At 43.7% G+C, this 19992-nt stretch overlaps 1 protein-coding gene across 1 annotated transcript; it reads right to left on the reverse strand.

Annotated features, from left to right (window-relative positions):
* Window positions 1–1650: 1650 nt before the first annotated feature.
* Window positions 1651–18956, reverse strand: mgaa (MAX dimerization protein MGA a). The gene is made up of 29 exons (XM_030787912.1): window positions 17912–18956; window positions 16063–16670; window positions 15567–15657; window positions 15360–15470; window positions 14551–14670; window positions 14259–14354; window positions 13416–14158; window positions 12896–13196; window positions 12373–12557; window positions 11866–11973; window positions 11735–11774; window positions 10999–11444; window positions 10511–10769; window positions 9826–10026; window positions 8695–8997; window positions 7425–8467; window positions 7101–7264; window positions 6371–6407; window positions 6083–6217; window positions 5856–5967; window positions 5491–5574; window positions 5025–5236; window positions 4806–4898; window positions 4187–4318; window positions 3963–4074; window positions 3334–3726; window positions 3000–3116; window positions 2768–2890; window positions 1651–2585 (listed from the first exon to the last, which is right to left on the reverse strand). Exons 1-29 carry the CDS (start codon window positions 18954–18956, stop codon window positions 1651–1653), a joined length of 8349 nt encoding a protein of 2782 aa, XP_030643772.1.
* Window positions 18957–19992: the final 1036 nt, after the last annotated feature.

Raw genomic sequence — 19992 nt, forward strand, 5'->3', positions numbered from 1 at the left:
CAAAAGAATATGTACTTTACTCGTATACTTCAACTTTTTTTTTTTTTTCCTCACAAAAACAAGATCTTGCATGTTCGGCGTTTGTTAAACATCTTAACCAAATTACAGACTATATACATAAGGATTTCTTAAATGAACATGCTCTACCATCTTGCAGCATAAAACTCACTCTAATATATCCTGGAAACCATAAGCAGTAACTTCACATCAACATTTCTCCATCACATTTAAACTGTACATTTCCCAAATATGTATATGAATATGAATGACTGTTCTACCATTGCATAGTGATTTCAGAGATAATCCTGGACTATGTAATTCAAATAAGACTTCCTAGAGTGATAATATTTTTTTTTTCCTAGTTTACTGTGACAGAACACCAAATTGGACATGTTCTTATGATATTGCTCTAAAAGGATTTATGCAATTTCTCAATGTTGACACTTCACATACTACCTCCATAATTCTCTTTCAATTCAAACATCAATCATTCATCTAACAGTAGATGACGGCCCAAAAACAACAACTTTTTTTTTTTTAATTACTCAAGAGCGTCTTTTGAAATGGAACCCTGATGTGTAAAATTTAAGTGAGTATTTCAAAGCGACAAAAAAAAAAAAAAAATTCATTTTATAAGAAGTGGAAATGTCAAGGTCAGGCCAAGAGGCACTCTTATCTTCCTCAAGTAAGCGCTGCAGCTTAAGGGTGCAGTAACACTAGGGTGTTATTGCATTATTAGCGTTACAAATTCTTTTCTTCAGATAACGAGCTATGATTAGTTTTTGTAATAAAGACAAGGGTGTTTTTGTTGTCTTATTAGAGGACTCATTCAAGTGTAGGACAAAAATCAGAACAGTGCACAAGTCACTGGGTAAATGGGGAAAAAAAAAAGGTGTGGGGGGGGCGGGGGTAATAAGCTGCTCATGCAAAATGTCATCAAGCAATCTGAGAAATGGGCTCATTATCGTCCGATACAATCCTCAACAGACCCAATTACCAGCAGTGACTCTCACCCTTTCACCCTGTCTAGATACGGAAATGTTCTTTCCAGTCCGCTCACTGCCTTAATGTGCCAAGGGACAGGAAGACCAACCTTACATTCAACTTAAGACTAATCTGATAGTTTCGCGTCTTCTGAAATCAGAAGACTGAGGACAGGGAGATAACTTTGCTCCAATATGGAGGTTATGAATGAAGAACTGCAAAATATACAGACATGCAACTTGTCCACAAAGAGATAAAGTGTCTTTTTTTTTTTTTTTTCCTCTTTGTAAATGTGTATGTGTGTGAGAACAGTCTATGAATAAACACGAAATGAGATATTAGACGCACGTAAACATCTTAAACTGTCACATAAGCTTTTTCTCATTCACTGCCCTTCCTCTTGAAAATAAGAGGTAGAACTACAACAATGAAAATATATTTCTCTGGACAAACACTGAAGCTAAGGGAAAAAAACAGCACTAGGATAAAGGATCCTTGCTGCATCTTTGAAAACTCCACGCAAAGATATCTTTGGCTTTGCAATAGGCACATTTGTATGGACAGAGACAAAACAAAAACAAGTACACAAAACTTTCAATACTAAGTTCTTTGTTAGACATGAATATGTGTTGTTCTGAAAAAAGGCAAGCACCCCTGATTGGCTGGTCAGGTCTCTTGAGGGTTGTTGACAGTGGGCAGTGTATTTCTAGGTTTAAGTGGTGGTGTTTTGTTTATGGACAACGTAGCATCTTGAGCCTGAACTACTGCCTTTAAACCTAAAGGTGCCAGTTTTGGCATTGGCCTCCATGACACTTTGGCCTCCTCTTTCGGTTTGTCTGTTGAATCTGTAGACGTAGCTGCGCTCCCAGCTTTCATTTGCTGTAGAGGGGGCGGAGTCAGAGTCTCCCCATTAACACTAACCGTCGGGCTGTGCTGACCATGACCGTTGGTTGCCATGGAAACCCCTGATCCCGGCGTTGGCAGCGGTTCTGATCCAAAGACGACCTTGACAAGGTCGTCCACCACCGGTGGAGCGTCGTCATCCTTTGCAGTAGGCGTGGTCGTGAGTTCTTCATCCAGCCTAAGGAAAAGGGGGCTTAGTGACCGGTCATCCTCCTTGTCGGCACCGGCTGGTGGCTCAGATGCCATTCCCATCGCTACACCTCCTATTTCAGCCAGATTCGAAGTGCCCTCTGTTGGCTCGGAGCTCTCAGTGTTAAGTTGCTGATTGAGAAAGATAAGCTCATTCAGCAAATCTATCAAGGTTTCGTCTTCAGGGTCCCTGCCGTCATCTTTCCCCTCTTTCCTCTCTGCCTCTCCCCTCCGACTGGGGGCAGCCTCTGACGCCTTCAAAACAATACTCTCTAAAGTTTGTTTTAGGCCACTGCTGCCAGCCAGCTTGTCTCCCTCAACTCTACCTCGCTCCAACACTGGGCTGTTTTTAGATGTCTGCTCCGCTCTAGGCATAAGGACAGGAACGGGGACGTGGACAGGGACAGAGACGGGGGTAAGAACTTCCATTTTGTCAAGTACCAGCAGCTTCTCCGCAGGTGGCATCACTGAAATTACACTGGTGATCTTGGGAGGGACGATGCCTTTGTCTGAAAGTGAAATGGAAAAAAGAATTCTACATTCCAGGTTTATGGCTTAAAATATGTAAAAGAGCAAGAAACTGGTATGAAACATTTTAGAAAACGATGCTCTCTACATAATCCAATCAAACAACCATGAACTCCATCTGCAATTCCACATACTGAAGTACATTCCTGAACATGAACTCTACCTGAACTGTTAACCTCCACGGCATGACCACTGATCACCTTGAGCGTTTGTGGTTCAGGAACAGGGTTTGTAACAAGGACTTGGTGAGGTATGGCAGGGACAGCAAAGGTCACTGATGCAACACCTTCAGAGTGGAAAAAAAATCACAGTAAAATGAATATCAATTACATAAATTCCTAAGCAACAGAGACCTCTGGGTCACAGTTAATATTTGTGAGGTAAGAGGGGTGTACCTGGTGTGGTTGGCTGGCCTCTAATCTCAGTGATACCAATAGGCTGCAGAGGGTTGCTGATGGTCAAAATCTGGTTGCATGGCAACACAGCATTCAGCACAGGTATAATTGGTGGGGCTGAGACAAAATTAAAAAAATAAAAATGTTGTATCTGATATGTTTTTTCAACTTAATGAGACAGTCAAACCTTAAAAAAATTCTTTGCAGAAAATGCATTTCCAAATTTCTTGTGCCGCTTGTCTACTGATTGAATCTCGTAGATTCCTAACGTGAAAATATTCCACGTAAAGCAGAGACCACCAGGACAAAGGTGCTTTGCGCATCGAGGACTCACCTTTGGGGGCAGGCGGCCCGGGCTTCGATCGTGGGCGGGACAGGATGTTGGGCCTGGTCCTCTCCCGCTGCACCGAATAGTTGAAGACAGAGCCAAAGGACGGACGTTTTGCGAGATGTTGGACGACCGTGTCAGGAGTACGGTTTGGGGACGTGTTTGGGGCAGGAGCTTTCGTGTTTCGTGGGCTAATCTGTGGGGCAGGGCTTGAGTCAGAGTTTGGCGCGCTGTCCAGGGTACGGTGAGAGGGCAGGTTCAGCGTGGGCCTTTGGCTGTTGCCTGGGGAAGGGCTTGAGGCATTTGATGGGGCAGGACTTTGCACAGATGGGGTCTGTTTGCACGTGGACAGAGCATCTGAGAGCTTTGCGGGACTTTTCTGTTTTTCCACACTCTTTCCTGAGAGTAAAACATAATCGTTAGGACCCGTTACAACTATCAAAATCTGAGAGCCAGTGACTAAAATCGTTTGGAATTTACACTCACTGTACTAACAGAGATGTTGAGGGAAAACAAGTCTAATGGAGTATGAACATTTGTTAGTAACTGCATTAGGTTGACTGCTGCGGGAAGTGGTGTTTTATTTAGTGATGCAGACAGAAATAGAGGAGACAGTGAGCAGAGATACTCCGTACCTGATAACTCAGAGATTCTCTTTAGATATGCCACTTGCTGGTGTTCTAGAGCACGCCTCTGTTCTGTCAAGTTTTTACTTTGTGTCAAGAGAGTACTGATCTCCAAACGCGCCTGAGAGGGAAAAAAAACAAAAACAGAATCAGCGAAAAGTTTTACCATGAAACAAAGGCAAAAATGCTCCAGCTCCACCAGGTGCCTGGTAGAGTGGAACTGTGTTGCATACCTTGTTGAGTGTGTGATATTTGGTGGCCTGGTCATGGCGACCAATGGCATGCTGAAGATTTTGGAAGCGTCCATTAAGATCATCACGTCTCATTTTGTCAGTTTTTCTGTGGTAAATGCTCTTTTCAAGATCCTAAAAAAAACCAAAAAAAACAGCAGATTTACTATAAACATGACGAAAGATGAGACAAAGAAGAAACACGTTCCTGGATATGTTTAATGTTGAGCAAAACGACAGACTGTGATCATCTGAGTGAATAATCATACAGTGAAGAAGAGACTTACTCCAGCTGTGTTTGTACTCACTTTTGGCTGTAGATTTCTGGGGAAAAAGGAAAAAGTTTCATGTTTATAGTTATGAAAACACAACCGTTTTCCACATAATACTCTGCTTGTTGGATGAAACTGGCATTTGGAAAATAGTCCAGAGGGATAAAAACACACCAAAAGTGTAAAATGAAACATTGGAATTTCCACCGTTAACCGTTAACAGCCAACAGTCTTTTGCAATTACTGGACAATGAAAAGCCAACGCACAACCACATACAAGGGGCACTGTGATCTTTGGCAACTAACACCGCTTACTCATTCATCGTCTCCACCTCCACCTCAACCTCCACCTCCTCATCCTCCTCACTGTCAGTCAACTCTACTATGTCAGGGAAGACAAAGCAAGTTTTCCCCTCATTCTTGCTCTTCTCTTGGTCAGAATCCTTGGGGAGAAAAAAAAAAAAACAGGATAACAATGAGCACTAATCAATACTAAAACATCAAAGACATGAAAGCCCGACAGAATGCACAACAACAATCTCTATGGCTCCTAACAACCACGTGCTTACACAGATAACCAGGGCGCTGTCATCATCTGAATCCTCCGATTCCTCGAACAGGTCAACAGAGTCCTCTGTGACGTCTGAGTCTATCTCTCCCTGCTCCCTGCCTGGGTGTGCGTTTCCACTGTTTCTTCCGACTGGAGGTTTCATATCCGGCTCCCCTTTTATCAACATATGGGAGGCAGACGTTGGAGGAGAGGGAGCAGCCACACCTTCACCTTAGGGAGAAATAGCAGGCCCGTGAATAACACACAGTGACAGACAGCTTTAATCTAATAACCAATCAGGTGGTTCTCTGGTGGTATGTTTCTGCCGGTAGAGGGTGAGGGATTCTGGTATGGCGTGGTATGTGGAATTAGGCTAGATCTAGAGTGGGGTTTTGGGTGTTGTCTAAGGCACGGAGGGGAATGCTGTGTGAGGCAGAGGGAGGTGTAAACATCTGGTGGAGGTTGGCAGCATTTGGACGCAATACCTGTCTCCTGGTCCTGGATTTCTAGGCTTTTCTCTCTCTTGCAGATGCCCTGAATGTTGAGAAGGACAGAGTCCTCACTCTTTCCTGTGGGCCAAAACGAAAATCATTCACGAGGCTTAATATCACCGCCAAAGTCTGATAGCCAGTAACTCCACAAAACTGGCATTCAAAACTGACAAGGGACACTAATTGCTGCATCATCAAAATAATCTTCAAAAGTTGTAGAGACAGAAAGTGCCCAGTAGACGATTAATGCTTGTTAACAGCTGTCGGGGTTGATTACCGTGAGATGTGGCGTTTGGTTTAAAAGTGCAGATGGCATAAAATGAGAGCCAGGAAAGGAAAAAAAAAAATGCTCTGTGTACCAGATAATTCAGAGATTCTTTTCAGGTATGCCTCCTGCTGCTGTTCCTGCACCTTCCTCTCTTCTTTCAAACTTTCAGTTTGTGCCAAAAGAGTACTAATTTCCAAACGAGCCTGGAGACAGGTGGAAAAAGAGCTGGTGTGAAAAATTTACTGTGAATCAAAGGGGTGGGGTGGGTTTGCGGTGGGTTGGGGGGGGATAAAACTCAGCGTCTTCTATTTGAAATACCTGGTTAAGCGTGAGATATTTGGTGGTTTTCTCGAGGTCACAGCCCAGGACACGCTGCAGGTTCTGGAAACGCTCTTTAAGCTCGTAACGTCTCATTCTCTCGATTCTTTTGTGCAAAGCGCGCTTTTCGTGACTCTAAAAAAAAAAAAAAAACAAGACAGTAACCTTGTTGTAAAACACGCAGAAGATGATAACAAGATATGTCTTCCTGGACAGGTTACGACGTTGCACAAAATGCACTGTGTAAACAATAAGCGTGAGGAAACTGTGGGTGAGAAAGCGACTTACTCTGCCTGCATGTTGCACTGTAGTAAACTCTGAATGGCTAAAGGAGAAAAAAAAACAAGAGGTAAAAACATATAAACTTGTATGAAACTTGAGGTGCTTTGAGAGTTTCTAGATCACATTTGTTTCCTGAATGAAACTGGAACAGATAAATACAATATTAAATTCCTTTTTTTGGTAAATAATTAAACGATAATTATGGCAGGGCTGAAATACAAGAATAGGAAACATTTAAGATTTAAGGGACGTTTAAATGTGCAGATGCAAGTGCGGAAAGTTGTGTTTAATGGTTGGGGTTGAATGAAATCCTGACAATGCATGCAGTGTTTGCCATATAGCCCTCTTGAAGAGAACCCGTGTCATTCCTCCTGTAAGTGGATCAAGAGGTGAAAAAGCAAATACGAACTTTGCTTCGCTTTGTATTCACACTGTCTCTCCAAACGAATAAGGACTCACGTTTATTGCTGACCCAATTCAGTTCTGATGAGGTCTCAGTTTGATTTCCATTCATATTACTCTCTTTCATTGGAACACATTCCACTGATTGTATCAGGTATGGCTGTACGCCACAAAAGATGGCCTCAATTGTGATCACTTCAGAGAGATTTGATTCTGTTTGGAGTTTTCAAATACGCATGAAAATTCTTCAGATGTTTTCTTTTGGCTAATTTTAGTAAAAAAGGTTAAAACGCCAAAATGAGCCATGCATTCTAGTGCAAAGGGCACGACTTACCTTGTCAACGTCCTCAGTGGCGCAACGCGCATCTCTTCGGGCAACTCCTCCACGGTCTCAACATCCACAGCGTCCTCATCTTCCTTATCGAGGAAGTCTACAGTATCCTCGTCGACAGAGTCGGTTACCTCGTTATCTTTGCTCTTCTCTCCGTCGTCAGAATCCTGACCAAAAAAAAAAAAAAAACCACAGGATTAAAATGAGTATTAACAAATGCTAATACAAATGCTCATAAATGAGTATTAACAAACACACTGCAGGAAAAACTGCCCAAAGCTAGTGAACGACACCCATCTGTACGGTTCTACTGAGTTTCTTTCTTACACAGACGCTATGGATGTCGTCATCGCTGTCATCCTCCGAGTCTTCAGAGTCCTCGGTGTACTCATCAGAGTCCCCCATAATGTCAGAGCTTATCTCTCCTTCCTCCCTGTCGGCGTATTTTTCATTGTCTTTTCCATCCGGAGTCACCTCTGAAGCTTCTGCCCTTTCAGCAGCTTCTTCATCACTCACAACCTTTAGGTCAAGGTCCTCCTTTTCCAGCGAACAGGAGCCAGAATTCGAAGAAAGGGCAGCAGCTCCACCTTCACCTTTGGGGGAAACAGCTGTCTCATGGGCCACTTTACCAGGGTCAGACAACTGCTTTGATTCACAGACCGATGAAGTGCTATTGTCAATTTGCAGCGGATGGGCAGCACTGGATATATCATCAGATGTGTCCTGGTTACTCTGTCCGCCGATGTAAGAGTGGTCTCCAAGGATCACCTCAGCAGGAGCTGTTTCCCCAGAGGGGGTTTCTGATTCCTGGGAAGGCTTCAGATCACTAACGGAGCCACCAGCCAATGCACAAACAGCAGCACGCTCTGATTCCTGGTCTCCACCTTGCGTCAAACTGGATGAGGAGCTTGAGGAACACATGAAAGCATCAGTGACTGGATCAGCCCCGTGAGATTTCGGAGTTTCGCCTTTCGCAGTTGTAGTTTTGATTATTCCAGGTTCCTGGCAGCTTTTCTGCGGTACAACTTTCATGGCATCCAAACCGCTGTCCCCCAAGGATCCCTGGCTTTTTGGGGGGCTGAGAAAATTGGAGAAAGTAACTTTGACCTGATCTTGACCTGAGGCAGGGCTGACAGACTGGGTGGTCACAGAGGGGGTTGGCGTAACATTACTAGGACTGCTGTGTACTGGTGTTTGGCTCTGGGCTTGAATAGCAGAACTAGCAGGTACGGCAGGGCTCATTATGGTGGCAGTGCCCCCTGGAGACCTTTTCAGAGGCACAGCGACACTGCGGGTGGCTGTGGTGGTTATGTGGGGTCTTATGGCTGCGGAGCGGGGCGCCACTGGTGTGGGAAAATGTGTAACTGTATCTGCAGAGCATAAAATCAACTGATAAATAACACAATCGACATTTCTTCACAAATAAGTAAATGAAACTGGTAAACGAAATGAAGTCTACACGGTTACACAAGATGCACTGTTAAAAGTTAACTGCGCCACATTAAATGTGTGAAGTTTACTGGCTACATAAAAAAATAAAATGGAGTGAAGAGTGAGAGTGAGAGTGAAATGTAACGATAATGTGCTTGAAACTCACTTGAGCTTGTGACAGGATTATTGGCCTTTAAGGATTTGACCTGACTGAGGGGTATCAGTCGAACGAGTTGCCCATTAGGGCCTCGGAACAGTGTGCCAAGGGGGCTGGTCCTCACCAACCGCAGGGGCAACTTCTGCCCCTGCGGGAGGATAGGTCTCTTGGGGCGTGTTGGCAAGGTGGGCCCACCAGTAGGCACTGTAGGCTGGACAGACACAGGAACCATCACAAAGGATTTCCCTCTCTCTAGAGTATCCAATCCGGATGGAGAACCAGGCACACTTTTAAGGTGCGAAGTCGTCCCATCTGAAAACAGAAAAAAAGGAACGATACTCAATTAGCACAACTGCAGGACTGAATACATGACAAGGAAGTGCTTTGCACTGGTGCTCACATTACATCACAATTCCAAAGGAGATCATTTTCTCCACTGACACTGATGCCCTCAAATTGACTTATTTTACTATGAAATTATTTAGTACCAGTGGTTTTACGATCAAACAAATATTATTGTCTCTTGCAAGTACAACTTGTATTTACTGAGCTCCCCCTTTCATATTAGTGTGACTACCTGTAACATAATGATACCACAAATCTCCCCTCACATAAAAAAAAAAAAAAACTAACCCAGCAAAGGTCAAATGTATTGCTTCATGAAATCTAAGAGCGATCTAGGACAGGGGTTTTCAACCTTTTTCGAAATGAGCCCCCCCCCCCTTTTTTCTCATTATACTTGCTGGTTTGCACCTAAAAAATCTCCTAATCTCATGCCCCCCGTGACAGATGCTCGCAACCCCCCCCCCCCCCCCCCCCCCGAAAAAGCTCCACACAGAAAGTGAAAAGGACAGGTCAAGCTCTAATTCGCTCTTAGACAGATGTAGGATGATGGGGTTAGTGACAGAAATGGCCTTATCCTAAATGTAGATTGTACATAACGCAGATGTCTATGTAGAGTGTAAATCTATCTAGATATGGATCACATGGCAGCAACATCTACACAATACTGGAGACCACAAACACAAAAAGATGAGACAGGCAGGCCAACATAGCAAGGCTTTCTGAAGGAAGCAGGAGAAGCTTCAGACAACATAGATGCAGCGGGAAATTTTGCAGCAGAGGCAGAGCTGGAGATACCTGTGGTGCCAGGGGTTGACAAGGGCTTAGTGGTGGCAACCTGTATATTCGGGGTCGCCATCGGAGATGGTGAAGGCAAAATGATCTTTTGGACACTTTCCACGATCTGTGGTGCGCTAGTGCTGGGCAGCTTTTGCTGTTCAGAGAGGAACTGGTTGACCACAACCTGGGAGAGAACCTTCCCAGTAGTGGGTTTGGTCACTGCACAAAGGAACAAATCGAAGAGAAAATCCTTCAGAAACCGGCCTCAATGGCTGTGTCGTATTGTGTACTATAACATCTACCAAAGTACAGTTACGCAGTATGCACAGTTGCATGGTGCAACTGATTACTACTAGTATTGGTGCTGTTTTAATGAGCTGAAACTAATGGCTAAATATTAAATATGTTGTGCATGGTTAAACTTCCGTTTCAATGCAAAATGCATTGACAATGCATTCAATGTCAAACAAGAGGGTGTAACACTGAGCTGAGTGTTCAGATGTTGAGAAAATGTGTGTCAGATGTGTGAAGTGCATTTGTGTGGGAAGGGAAGTGATCTCAGTACGTCTTTCTACACATTTTTCACCTTTTCTTTCAGCAGTAATATTCAAAACACCTCTAGACCCTGTTGGGCATTACTGTTGTATGTTTATGTTGCACAGTGCATTTAAGCTGTAAGCAGTACGCAGCGCGATGGACTCACCCATGGGTTTGGTGACCGATATTATGGCGCAGGCAGATGTGCTGGTAACGGAGGTGGCCTTGGAGGCGCTGGTGGTAGGAGTAACCGAAGGAGGAGCCTTAGTGGGGGACACTGTTGTCCCTACCTTCTCTACCTTTGTCCCACTCTGAGTGGTGGGCCAGGCCTTGCCTGTGATGTAAGCAGCCAGCCTATTGGCTGGGTGCAGTGCTCCCATCTGGCTCAATTCAAGTTTAGCTTGTGGATATTGTTTTCCATTCACCTACAGACAAAATCAGAATGCGACAGAGATTGTAGTTGCTGCTGCAGACGTTAGTTAACTGCCATTCATCTCTGTTTCAATTCTCAGGCAGCAATTGAGAGCAGAATTCGAGAACAGCAGTTTGGAATACCAACGTAATGCATACGCGCTGGCATGTTACACCACAACATCTTGTACGTGTATGTTTGTGCGCTTGTGTTTTAATCTGTGTTTACGTGTGCCTACGTACCGTTATCAGTCCCTGAGCTGATGACCCAGGCTGTTTTTTATTGGCTATTAGCAAGCCTGCTGGAGCCACTTTTGAAAGGAGAGGCAGACCTTTCTCCGCCCTCTTTCCGATCATACTAATCAAATCTGCCTTGTTTCGCACATCTGCTGGCATCTCTTTCCTCTGCACTCTGTTTTGCGATAGGCCAGGCTGGGAGATGCGAACTTTATAGGTGACGGTCGATCCCTCCTCGTCCGGTAGTGGCGTCTGTGATATGGGCTGAACGTAGTACTTGCCGACCCAGAATGGGCTTTTCAGCCGGTCCTGAGCCATGCGCTCGCAAACAACCCGCAGGACATAGTTCCGGATGCCTGTTCCCTTCCACTTACAGTTGGAGACAATCTCTAGTCTTTTGGAAGCTGCCAAGGAAAGCAAATCAGCCTCCTGAAGCTTTTGCGTCTGGTTCTCTATGGTGGGTGACAGGGAAGTCAACGGATTATTTCCACTGATATCGAAAACGGTTTGAGGTGCACTGGACCTATTTTACAACACCCTAACACAGCCTTTGTATCTAAATATCAGCTACGTGGAAGGTATTACGCGCAAAGAGAGCAAGAACTCTAGCTGTTAAATGCACTGTTGCTGTTAAATGTTAATACAGAGTTATCAATAGCAGTAGTAACATAATAAAGCAGGGACAAAGCATATCATTTTTTATTCTGTGTCAAAAACTTTCAAAATCAAAAATCAATTTTACCTTGCATTGTGCGTGCCAAAGTTCCGCAGTGTTCATTTTCCTGCGATAAATATGACATTTAAATATTTGTCAACTGTGTTTAACAGGTTAAAAGAACGACTGTGAAGTACCAACAGAAACATCAGTCTTACTTTTCCAATGCCCTGTATGGAACTTGATGGGGTCTTCTTGAAGCTGATTGGACGTGTACGAGCACAAGTCATACTGCTCTCTGCATCATCCAGATTCTCCATTCTCGACTGAAAACAATGACCAGATAAGAAATGTCACAAAAATTGTGCTCAGGAAGAAAGTATGCACTTTCTCAAGAGCAAAACAAGGACCAACTTGTAGCAACAAGATGAGAAAGCAATAAGCTAATGATATTTGAGACGCTTGGTTTGCCACATCACTGAGAATGTTATTACCGTTGTGTAACACCTTACTTGAGGCAGTACGTCTCCTCCTGATCTCTAATATCTAAAGATTCAGTTTTTATTAGAACACAAGTGATAATGACAAGAAACTGCTGTACAGTGTAGATTAACTGTGTCAACTGATAAATGACTCCAGGAGAGCCAGGGGATGATGTCTCATAAGAGATATTTTGATATGCTAATGGCCACGGGACTACTGAGAGCACAGGGATTACTCTGTACCTTTTTGAGTGGTGTGAGTGGAGAGCAGCTCTCGAAGTTTTGATCCGTGTCCAGTGATGGAGATGATGGATAGATGACAGGCGGGGGCATGAAGATGGGCTCTGGGTCTGGTGCAATCTCCTTCTTATTCCACAAAGTTTTCACATGCAATGCTGGTTCCGGTACCGTCTCAGGATCCGATAAGACTAGACCAATTTCACAAGGAGACATGTTCTTTAATTTCTGTTACAGCAAATACATATTGATACCCACTCCTACAAAAGGACACCACTGTATCGCTTTGTCGGAGTGGATATATTTACGACAGGTAGCAGTAATGACCTAGCCAATCAGGTGGCAGATAGCAGCCAATCCACCCAATCAAAGTGAGGCTGTAGAGTGAGACACATGACTGCAAAGATCTCCTCACATTAATCATATTAGTGCAAGTTCACAGAGGCTAAGTCTTTAACATCAAAACTTCTAAGTTTCAGTGTCTGAACTCATTATCTCCTGTTATGCCTTGCCCCACTGGTCCACTCACCATAAGCTTTCCTCTTCTTCTTCTTTTTCTTCTTTGGTTCAGATTCACCTTCTTCTGCGGCCGCTGACGAAGTCTTCTCTTCTCCGCTGACGTCCTCTTCCTTCACAGAGCTCTTCAGAAGCACTACTTTCCTTCGGAGGCAGCCACAGCCAAGCATGCACTCCGGCTTACCGCAGTGGTGGTGCCGTCTTTCCTGGGCCAGGCTTGCACACACGCACCCAAGCCGGCAGAAGTCATTGAGGCAAGGAGGGGCCCGCCGCTTTATGATCCTGAGTGCCGCTGGGTTTACATTCAAAGTCCCCTGAGAATAGAGGCAGAACAGAACAGTTAAGGCTGTTATTTGTGGACAAAGTCTGGGTTTCAGTTGTAACTTTAAACCTTGCAGCAAACTGCAGCAAAGATCTTCTCTGTGTCAACTGCTTTTTTGTATTCATTCAAAGGTAGCAGGGGAAGTTTGCTTGACTGTCTAACTCTCCAGACATATGAAGGCTTATAAGTGAAAAACGATTGATATCTGTACCTCTCCAGTGATGAGTGAAGACAGTGCAATGGCTGCCCGTTCCTCTGTGATGTAGGTGCGAGGTTTCCCTTCCCACACCGCTCCATCCTCCACATCCATCAGCTTGACCAATGTCTTTGGCAGGCCAGAGCTATGTCCGCCCTCAGCGCTTGATCTGGTGTTTCCCGTTTTAGACTCCTCTGCTCCGTCTTCTGAGGTCAATCCTGACCCGAGATGGCCATGACCTTGCAACGTCTTCGGCCTCATCTTGGTTTTTCCATTTTTTTTACTTTTAGATTTACCAAGTTCTCTATTCTCTGAAGAGGCTGACGATTTCTCTGTTGTACTTAATCCGGTCTTGTTTTTCAAAGTAGATTTTCTGCTGTCTGAGGTGACAGTGGAAGGTTCGGATGACAGAGCATGCGCAAGCGTTGAAAATTTAGCCAGTTTGTTTCCAAGTGACTTACAGGAGTCTTGAGGCCCCAGACGCTGTGTAGACCTTTTGGGAGGTGAAAAGGGCCTAGAGAAGGCAGACGTGGCCACAGAAGTAGGAGACAGAGCCTGTTTTTTAAGCACACTGTCCAGGGTGCGGACGTAGCTGGTGCTCTTGGTGGGAAGCTGGTAGGTCACTGGGGTGGCGGCCGCCTGAGAGAAACTGGCGGCACGCTCGTCAATCAGCTTGCCCTCACTGGCCAAGTACTCGTCCAGCATGTCGCTGCAGAAAGCCGACAGGTTCTTCTGGGTTCTGTCTGAGCTTGTGCTTCCTATGAAAGGGAGAAGAACATGGCTTGATTTGCACCGCTGTTACTGCCGAAAAGGCAGACATACCGAAATCATCCGATTTGCCTGAAACGTATGTTTTACCTTCAGACGACGTTAAGTCTGATGGAACAAATTTGTCTCTCCAGCCTTTGATTTTGGTGAAGTCTGTTGTCTTACCAGTCCTAGAAACAAATCGGACTGAAGAGCCCAGAGACAAGCCCGGAGTCAAGTTTAACAAAAATAGTAGAAAATAGTGAAACACATATTTTCAGTACGCTCAAGATTTCATTTATTGTAAGGTGTAAATTGCTGTGATGGTTCACAGAATTCCATTTCTTCAGAAAAGAGGCCTGTCAAAGATTTTTACAAGTATTTAAAGGTAAATTGTAAATACCGTTGGAGGAGGACAAACTGCCTCCAGGACAGCGAACAGGTGGAGGAAGAGGCAAACGGACCCCCAGATACCGCAGGTCAATCTCCAAGATGAGGTCCAGCAAGTTCAACTTTAGGCCAACTATTAAAAGACAACAGCAAAAACTAATGAAGATGATCTAAAGCCTTTCAGGAAAGGTTCGATTTGGTAGTTCAATTGAAATTAAGCTAATTAAATTGATAACACAAAACCATGAATTTACAATCACTTACAAAACTTTCAAGTTCTGGCCCTGAATGCTGATTGGTTGAAATGTGTTGTGTGAAATGTGACTGGCTGTCTTTTATTGTACTGTCACACCTATGATGTGTTAGCCTGTTTAGCTTACTCTTTCAAAATACAAATGCATTTGGATTGAGAGCTGAAACTAAATTGTCGCCTAGAGTACCCGCTTAATGTAGCACTTAAACAGTACTGCCTTTTGCTTGGAACTGTTTTTTCACCACAGGCATAAATTACAAATACGTTTTTCAAATACCTTTAATTAAAATAACTGCTAATGAAAAAAACATCTTAACTGATACCTTCAGTACACAGTAATCAATTCATAAAAGGTAAGAATGTGTTCAGAAAGGTGCAGTTCTATCTCTATAACAGTTCAAAGGGTTGCCAGCCCCTCACAGTACAATGCCACCTTTCAAGTGCAACTATGCTCACGACACACCACTGCCTGTCATGCTTGTACTTATTTATTAATACATTTCTACTATAACTTATGTTTTCCACGTAGTCTTCCAAAGGCATATTTTATTAAAGCTATATATAGTTACCTTCTTGTAATACTGGGTGGATGACCTGTCTGTGCCTCATAAGTTTTAAGTCATTCAGCAGAGACTTCTCAAGTGCTGCTATCCTTTCCTCGATGTTTTCCACGACGCCACCTAGACAAGAGAAGGGTCACATGGTGTTACTTAAAAATAGTTAAAAAAAAAATAAATAAAATTTTTCCAACTGAAGTTGACTTATTTATTCAGTACCCATTTTGTCTGTGGTTTCTGGAGTTGTCTGAAGATGCACTGCTGTCTCTTCATTAGAGGCATAATTTCCCAGGTGAATTTGTAGAGCTTCCTATTAATGGGGAAAAAGCCATATTGATATGTAAAAAAAAAAAAGGGTAAAAAAAATTTGACTGTGCTACATCATATCTTTGCAGTTAAAACAGCATACTGACTTTTTTTTATAATTACAGGTAGTTCAATGGAAGTATTATTGATCTCTGCAAATTATCATTTATCGTGGAAAAAGACCATGAGTAAAACTAAGCTGTGACTGACACATAAAGATTTATGATATGGCTTTTGTGCCACAACAGTACTACATTTTTCCTTTCATTCGTCAGTATTTTACAATTGAATTCTTTACACCATGGCCAGTACTTAGATATATGAGCCCAATCCCTGAAGCAGTGAAACTACGAGTCCTTTTTTCCCCCCTCAGACAACACTTGTGGGAAATCTTTATGATTTAAGTTACCTTGGACATGAAGGAGACAAACAACTGCCCCTCTACATCTTCTAGACTGGGCTGCAGAGGAACTGGAACAGGACCTTCAGTGACCTCCTCATCATCATTCTGTGTCATTTTCCCACCTTTTCTATGTTTCGACTTGCACTTCTGATTTTTAATTCCTACCACAGGCTGGACAGAAGCCTGATAAACAGTCGAACTGGGCATTGAGACAGCAGCAGCACCACTGCCCTCAGCACTTTCTGTTGGCTGCAAAGCTCCAGAGAATCCTCCCTCATCAGGGCCTGGAGATTGTGGCTCGGGGTCAGGTGACGAGGGGGTAGCACTCAGGAGAGAGAAGGCTGGCGAACAGGGAGCGTGGGACGGCGATGATGGAGCATCATCTTGAGACAACTTGTTCTCCTCATGATAAATCTCGACAGAAGGGTCAGAGCAAGGTTCGTGGGCAGACTCTGTTTTGTGTTGAAAGTCAGTGATGGTGTTGGAAGCTTTGACAGGGTTGGAGGTACATGGGGGCGTGGTTGTCACACTTGCATTGGGTGTGCTGGGGCCATGGATGAGGTCAGGGGTTGGGCCATTGTTGAGTGTGAAGGGGCCAGACGTAAGGTCTGGGACTGGGACAGAAATGGGTTTGAGGGTTGATATAAGGTCAGACATTGGGCTTGAGACAGGAGCTAGTTCCGGGACAGGGTGGGTTACTGTGTCCCAGACTGTGTTGACAGGCCGCAACGATGGAGTAAGTGATGTCACTGCCTGTGTGTCAGATAACGGTGTAGTGGAAGGCAGTGGTGTAGTTTTCATGTCAGTGGTTGTTACTGGGGATTGTGGAGGAGTAGTGGCTCTAGATATCAGAGTTAGTGTTTGTGAAGACTTGGTTTCGACATTGAGGGATGGAGTAGTGGATTTTGTAAGAGGAGCAACGATTTCTGAAGATGAGTCAGTTTTACAGGATCTGTCAGAATTTGAAGATGAAATATTAGATTCAGCTTTCGGTTTAGGCTTCAAACCTCCGGTTTTCGCCTTGTGCTGTTGAAGGAGGAGTGCCAAAAGAGATAAGGGGCCTGCTTCTGCCCGTTTATGTGCTTTCTTTACAGGACCCTCAACCCCCCCCACAGGTTTCAATTCACGCTTCAAGGAAGGCCCATTTTCATTTTTTTGTGATGAGGGATCTAAACTCTTTTCTGAGGAAGGATCTCTATTCTTTTCATCAAATGAGGGATCTACTATCTTCTTATCTGAGGGGTGATCTTGTGGCTTTGTGTTTAAGACAGGTGTAGGATGTAGATTTGATTTTTCTATCTCGTGGTTGTCTGTCTCACTACTTGTGATACTTTGAAGTCCCTCATTTCTCTCTTTTGACTTGATATCTTTCACAGCTGACTCGCTGGCTGTGAATGACAGATTCTTTTTTTGAGAATCTTCAGATGCAATGTCCATCTCATCTTGTTGGACATTTGAGCTCTCGTCTTTTGGTTGCATAATCCCATTGAGACAACTGTCCTCAGGGTTCAGCCTCTTCAGTTTTACCCGAGCTTCCTGAATCAACCCTGAAAAAACTCCTGGCCTCGGACGTTTTTCACTGTTGAGTGCAGACAAGGAAAAATCCAATTATTTGCATTTTGGCAAGCAATTCAAACAAGCAATTCAAGAACAATTATGAATAAAGCCATAAAAATGAAACAACCAAATATATACTTTGTACTGAAACAATACCAATAAAATGGCAAGTGACAATTTTACTCCTCTAAGCGGAAAGAGAACAAAGAAAAGCAATAACCATCAATAGGAGCAAAATCAAACATTGCAGCTCACCAAGAATTTTTATGAGGACTTTCAACATCTGTAGTTGTGTCACCGTTGACAGCGCCTGTATCTCCATTCACTGTGCTGGGCTTTTGATCCTTTACAGCTTTTTCAACAACGTTCTTCTTCGCAAACAGCGACTTCAAGTTCTTCAGTGTATTAGCCTCCTTGCTGAGCTTGACCTCCTTCTCCAAAGCTTCAGAGGAGGATCCATTATCAGCCTTCAGAATTCTAGTGTTGGCGGCATCCTCTCTGAAACCCTTAGCAAAAGGGTTATAATTAATTTTAAGCTGGGTGATGGACAGGTTCTGGTAGGCTGTGACAGCAAAGAATTCAGTCTGTGGGAAAGTGAAGGTCATAACGTCAGGCGCATTCAGCTGGATGATGTCAGTCTCTTTTTCTGCTGGAATCACATGCAGACGTGGAAGGTATCTGTGCATGGAGTGCAAAATGATGTGGCCCTCTTGGTCCATAGTATTATTCGTTAATTTAAGTTTGTAAAACGACACAGGGTTCTGCATCCAGTAATGACCGAGAGAAGGAGATTCTGGATGGATGAAGCTACGTCCCGAAATATGTGGTTCTGCTTTTCCACCAGGCTCCCATCGCCGTTCGCTCCATCGATATCGGTGGTTGTCCGCCGGAGTGACGTCCATGGCCAACACGTACCTCTGAAAGGGTTCCATTCCAGAGATACGAAAGCGACAATAGGGGAACATCCTGCGGCCTTGCTTGGTCAGAATCATCTCAGTCTTGCACCTGTAGAACTCATTCCACATACTATTGTTGTCCAGAGTGACCGTGATACCTTTGCACGTGGCCTCTGGTGACAGGTTCCCTTGCTGGTTGCTACAGCTAGTGTTTGCCATTGCTGCTGGCAGCATTGATGAGATGGCACAGGAGCTTGCTACAGTGGAGCCTTGGGCAGATTTAACAACAGTGTTTGCTCCCTGCTGGTCCTGTCCACCATCACTCGGCTGGCCTGGTTTAAGAACAACAAAAAGTGTGGGGGCGGAAGCAGTGGATGGGGCTAAGGCAGAGGCTGCCACCCCTTCCTCGTGAAGCACCATTACTGCCTGCTCCTCTGTAGCGGCCATGGAATTTCAGTCTTCATCAGGATGGCTTGTAAACCTCTCACAGCAGGCTGACTTTATTAACATCCTTCAATGTCATCCTTCAACAAGAGACAAGAGATATTGTGACTAGTCAAAGGATGTTCATGTGATGAACCTTCTGAAATTAATTTCAAACCAGTCAAAGATTAATAAAAAAAAAAAGTCCACAAATATTCGACATAAATATTAATTGTTTAATAGCTTACTTTTAAATATCTATCTAATTGTCAGGACAGGCACAATCAAATCATAGTGATGATTATATAATCACAGTGATAATTATTTATATTAAGTGTGTTGTCTGTGTTTTTATCTGGCAGCAAAATGTTTCTTCTGTCTGATTCTAGCGACACAGAAGTAAGCTGTATCAATCAGAGTCATTAAATATTAGTCTGTGTAGCCTATTTTATAACAATGTTATGACAGTATAACATGCAATGAGATGATCTTGTTTCAGTGGCAACTTTGATTCGAATGAAAACTTCATTTAACTCTTAATACAGAGCAGGAACGGTGTTTGTGTGCATATTTGCCTATACCTTCTGAATGCTTTAGGCTTTTCATTAGAATTCAGCATACAACAATACTGACAGTGTTTTGTATGCATGTTTGTATGTATGCATGTTTGTCTCTAAACATGCTGCATCACATGAAAAGAAAGATTGACAGCAAAAAGACTATTCATTGAACAGGCATAATGTTTACAACAATAAAGGACTGCCAATTTTGGCCTTTTCATTTCAACCTGGGATCAGAATTACTGATGCCATATACGACATCGACATTCAAACACAGCCTTTCAGCTACCCAGATCTTAAGGCATGTTATATGCTTTTATGGGCGGTCGTGTTGGAAAAAATGTATATATCACTCAAAGTAAACATGTGAAATAACTTGAGTACTTCTCTAAATTTGAAATTCAGTCCGTTTCCCTCTTTTGACAATGGAGGCTTTGTAATAAGCCCACCATTAGCACTGTCCACTGGCACCTGCAGTGTTCTGGCGCAAAATATATGAG

Source organism: Chanos chanos, chromosome 1, assembly GCF_902362185.1.
Source record: "Chanos chanos chromosome 1, fChaCha1.1, whole genome shotgun sequence".
NCBI classification, from domain to species: domain Eukaryota; kingdom Metazoa; phylum Chordata; class Actinopteri; order Gonorynchiformes; family Chanidae; genus Chanos; species Chanos chanos.

What these genes read in the sequence shown, in the direction of transcription:
- mgaa (XM_030787912.1), bottom strand. Translation starts at nt 18,956, where the DNA reads ATGGCCGCTACAGAGGAGCAGGCAGTAATGGTGCTTCACGAGGAAGGG. An exon ending in TAATCCTGTCACAAGCTCAA is followed by an intron (nt 8,468 to 8,694) that starts GTGAGTTTCAAG and finishes TATGCTCTGCAG; the next exon opens with ATACAGTTACACATTTTCCC. An exon ending in CAGTGCAACATGCAGGCAGA is followed by an intron (nt 6,218 to 6,370) that starts GTAAGTCGCTTT and finishes TTTTTTTTTTAG; the next exon opens with AGTCACGAAAAGCGCGCTTT.